Here is a 3,986-nt window from a genome sequence, read left to right on the forward strand (position 1 = left end):
AGAAGAAAGAGCTATCTTTCTTCTAGTGAAGGTGTTTGGCTCCTTTGTCAAAGATAAGGTAGTTGAACGTGTTTGGAATTGTTTCTACATCTTTTAATCTGTTCTATTGTTTCTCTGGTCTGGTTTCCTGTTTGCTTATTTGTTTTGTTTTTTGTGAGTACCTTATTGGTTTTTTTTAAATTTTAGCTCTGTAGTATAATTTCAAATCAAAGATTATGATAGCCTCTTCCTTGCCTTTGTTGCTTTTCTAAGTCTTTTATGGTTCCTAATGAATTTTATGATTGTTTTCTCTAATTCCATGAGATATCCTATTGGTATTTTGATCGGGGTTGCATTTAATTGGAAGATTGGAAGTATGGCTGTTTTCACCATATTGGTTCTTCCTACCCAAGAACAAGGGATATCTTTCCATTTTCTGATATCCTGTTTGATCTCCTTGTTCAGAGTAATATAGTTTTCAATGTAAAGATCTTGTACTTCCTTTGTTAGACTGAGTCCTAGGTATTTCATTTTTGGGGATTCTATTGTGAAAGGTGTTGTTTCCCTAATTTCTCAGTGAGTTTTTTGTTTGTATATAGGAATGCTAGTGATTTTTGAGTGCTGACTATGTATTCAGCTGTGCTACTGAATTTGGTTATTAAATCTAGAAGTCTTTGGGTAGAGTTTTTGGGGTCTTCTATGTAGAGCATTATGTCATCCACAAATAGTGGTAATGATTAAATACTTTTCATTTTGGACCCTTATGCCATCTTTCTTGTAATTTTCTGGAGCAGTTCTGTAAGCCATCTTTCATGAGTGTCTTTAAGAGGTGTGATCAAAAACGTAGTGACTGCTGCTGTATGTGCTGTCCAATGGAAAGGCAGACTTGCCATGTGTCCTTATCCACTTATTCACCAGACTTAGGACCAGGAGGCTCCTCCCCTTTTCCCAAAATCAAATGACCATGAAAAGTAAAAGTTTTTAATTGATTCGAACATCAAGGCAGCCACACAATGCAACTAATGACACTAAGAAGGACTTCCAGTGCACCTCATATTTCATCCAGCAAGAAACCTAAAGCTACGACATTAGATGGCTACAGCTTCTCCCTATAAGTGAGTAAAAACCCATAGACAACTTCCTTTCTCTAGCAAATGACATTCTATTAGCCCTATTCTTACAGCATGGCTGATAAGGCGGGCGGGGGGGCGGTTGGTGAGGCTCATACTCCTGTAGGCAGCCACTACACTTGCCTGTGACCTCCACTGAAATCCTGGCACCTTCACCTGGATATTGTGGTCATTTGAGGTCTTTGAAAGCTATCTGAATCCAGAAGCTGTAAGATTCTAAACAGGTACACAGAACAGACAGTCAAATAATAGATAAGAGAAGTGGGAGAGAAGGGTCCACTGTAACCCCCTGAGCAATTAGAATAGAGGAGACTTTTACAGCTGTGCTTCTTTGGTGAACTTTTACTTGTGACCCTGTGGTGGAGCCTTGTGAAGCTCTTGAATTGAACTTTACACTGAGAGAAGTTTTAAGGGACTCTTGGAGTCCAGTTTTCTTAATTTATGGAAGAGGAATTTGTGGATGAAAATTTCATGGTTGAAGTCAAAGCCTCACAGCCAGTTAACAAATAGAATCTGAAGCTCTATTTGCTGACTTCTAACCCAGTGACCTTCTTGGTAACTCACTCCTCAATTCAGCACACTTCTACCTTCTTCCAGAAATACCATTTCACCCTCACCACACACTGCCTGTCGCCTCCCGTCTTGGTCACTTTCTTCATCCCCAAGACACAGTACCTAGTAGCTGCAGCTTAAAGGAGGAGAAATGTATTGGGTCATGGTTTTAGAGAGATGAACTCAGTTGAGAATGAGCAGCAGACTTCTTCATGGGTCAGGTCTTCTACTTGCTGACCAAGGTCAGATTGGGCCAAGAGTGGGTGGTGGGGAAAGAACAGTCCTAAGAGGTTTGCAGAATGATGACACTGTCGCACTCTTTCTTTGAAAATCTGCCATGCTGGGGAAAATTTCTATGGTAGAAGCAGTTTTGAATGGGAGTGAGTTGGGATGCTGAGGTTGAAGAAAGACCAAGCTATTCAGGGAAGAACACATTACTCAAGGCAGCTTAGGGCAGCCACCTGGAGCATTTCCATCGCCTGTCATTAGAAATCTCCTGGCTTTGCCTAAGTAGTCTCTCTTTATCCCTTGGCGCTCACGGAAGACTAATGACGTGCACACTTGACACAATGCCCCAGAGAAGATTATGCTTTAGTAACTTTTTAGTTAAATTTTTATGCCATTTTCTTTACAGAGGCCAAGGTACAGTCTAATCTTTTGATTGTGGAAAAAAATCTATATTCTACCAAAAAACCGGGAGTAATTTTTAACATAGTAAGCCCACAGCTGGGGGCAGACTTGTAAGCACATCAAATTTTCAGAAAGGGGAGATACATGGTGCTTCTTAGAATGTCATAGAAAGGCAAATAACGATTGTTTCTCTGGAAGTATCCTGAGATAAGAAAAGGCCTTTTTTTAGATGCTTTCTCTTTGCAACACATATACTTACAGTAGAGTTTTAACTATACATGAAGTTGAAAGCATGCCCCTGTGTTAGACAAACAAAAACCAAAGCAAAATAATCAAAAGAGAAAGTGTACAGCACTTTCTTTCACTTAACTACTTAAAAAGATTTCTTGCTTTGTTATTTCATCACTAAATATGGTTTTTTTAAAAGACAGAAGTCCCTCTAAAAACAGAATTCTGTCCCTTACTCAAGAATAACTTTCTTATCATAGGCTTCTACTTCTCCCCGGGAAAAATATCTATAACTGTACAACTATATCTATACACTGGATGGCCTGAGGGACTCCAGGAATTTAGGATAAATTATGATTTACTAAAAGGGAAGAAGGAAGGATAAAAGGAAGAAGAGAGAGAGATTAAGTCAATGAAATATTTCCCAACATAAGACAGGTGATCCCCCAAGATTCCTCTGTGACCCAGAGCAAATTGGAATTAGCTTCTGACACAAGCCAGTCGTTTTGACCCTTTCCTCCAAGTTGTTTATTCATTCACATTCTTTATTTCTAAGAGGTCCATCAGATTACTCTTAACTTTCCTTTTCCAGATAAAATAAATGACAATTCTTTCAGGCAACCTCACACGCCCCATCCACCCATCGCCGGGGTATTTTGGCACTTGAGGCAGACACAGAGTCTGATCTTATCAATTCTGAAAAGAAAAGACTTTAAACAGCTTCTTTAGCACAGCTAGGGGGGAAAGGTAGCATTGTACTGTCACCCCAAACAAAGCTATCATATTTACCTGCTACTTGGAAGATAGTAAAATGCGGTCGGCAATGGAAAGTGCCCAACGCGTTACCTGCGCAGTTCATCCAGAGCCCCTGGTAAACCCAAGTGGCAGTTATCACCGACGATGCCCGCGTGGTTACTTTCCACTCGTTGGACGTGGTGGCAGCAACAAGAGCGCCGAACCCTCCGACACCGAGCACCAGAGCTGAGATCTGCGCTGTGGACATGTCCCTGAGCCTCCCGTGGTGTCACTGTCCTGACAGAATAGTTAGGCATGCGGTCAGCAAGTGACACTTTGACAAATGTTACTGCCAGCCCATGTGGGTAGGTGACAGTTTTTCATGTTCAGATGCCTTGAAGAAACACAGGAATTTAAGATAAAAAATGATTCGCCAGTGGCATTTTAGAGGTAGCCTAAAATAATCTCTCTAATTTCCTGCATAGCTGTTTACCAAAATTTTGCAGGTGAATTTCAAAGGTTTGATTTTGCAGCTTTTTTTTTTAACTTGCCACCATAGTTAATGCTTAATTTTCTGTTAGCCTGAAGCTTAACAAACCATGCAACTACCAGATATTACAAAGTACAAATTATACAGTAACACTTAAGGCATCTTTAGTTTTGCATGTTTTTGAATCTTTACATAAATGGAATCGGATCTTAGGCATTCTTCTATCACATTTTTTATCATAA

At 40.0% G+C, this 3,986-nt stretch overlaps 1 protein-coding gene across 1 annotated transcript in view; it reads right to left on the bottom strand.

Moving 5' to 3' along the window:
* Cldn10 (claudin 10) overlaps positions 1 to 3,732 on the bottom strand; it is a 114,696-nt gene extending 110,964 nt beyond the window's left edge. The window contains exon 1 of the mRNA XM_005374103.2: positions 3,309 to 3,732. Coding sequence (XP_005374160.1) covers positions 3,309 to 3,522 — 214 coding nt within the window. The 5' untranslated portion in view covers positions 3,523 to 3,732. The remainder of the gene's footprint in view (positions 1 to 3,308) is intronic.
* Between the last annotated feature and the right edge of the window lie 254 nt (positions 3,733 to 3,986).

This window comes from Chinchilla lanigera, unplaced genomic scaffold, assembly GCF_000276665.1.
Source record: "Chinchilla lanigera isolate Chin_1 unplaced genomic scaffold, ChiLan1.0 scaffold00003, whole genome shotgun sequence".
Taxonomy (NCBI): domain Eukaryota; kingdom Metazoa; phylum Chordata; class Mammalia; order Rodentia; family Chinchillidae; genus Chinchilla; species Chinchilla lanigera.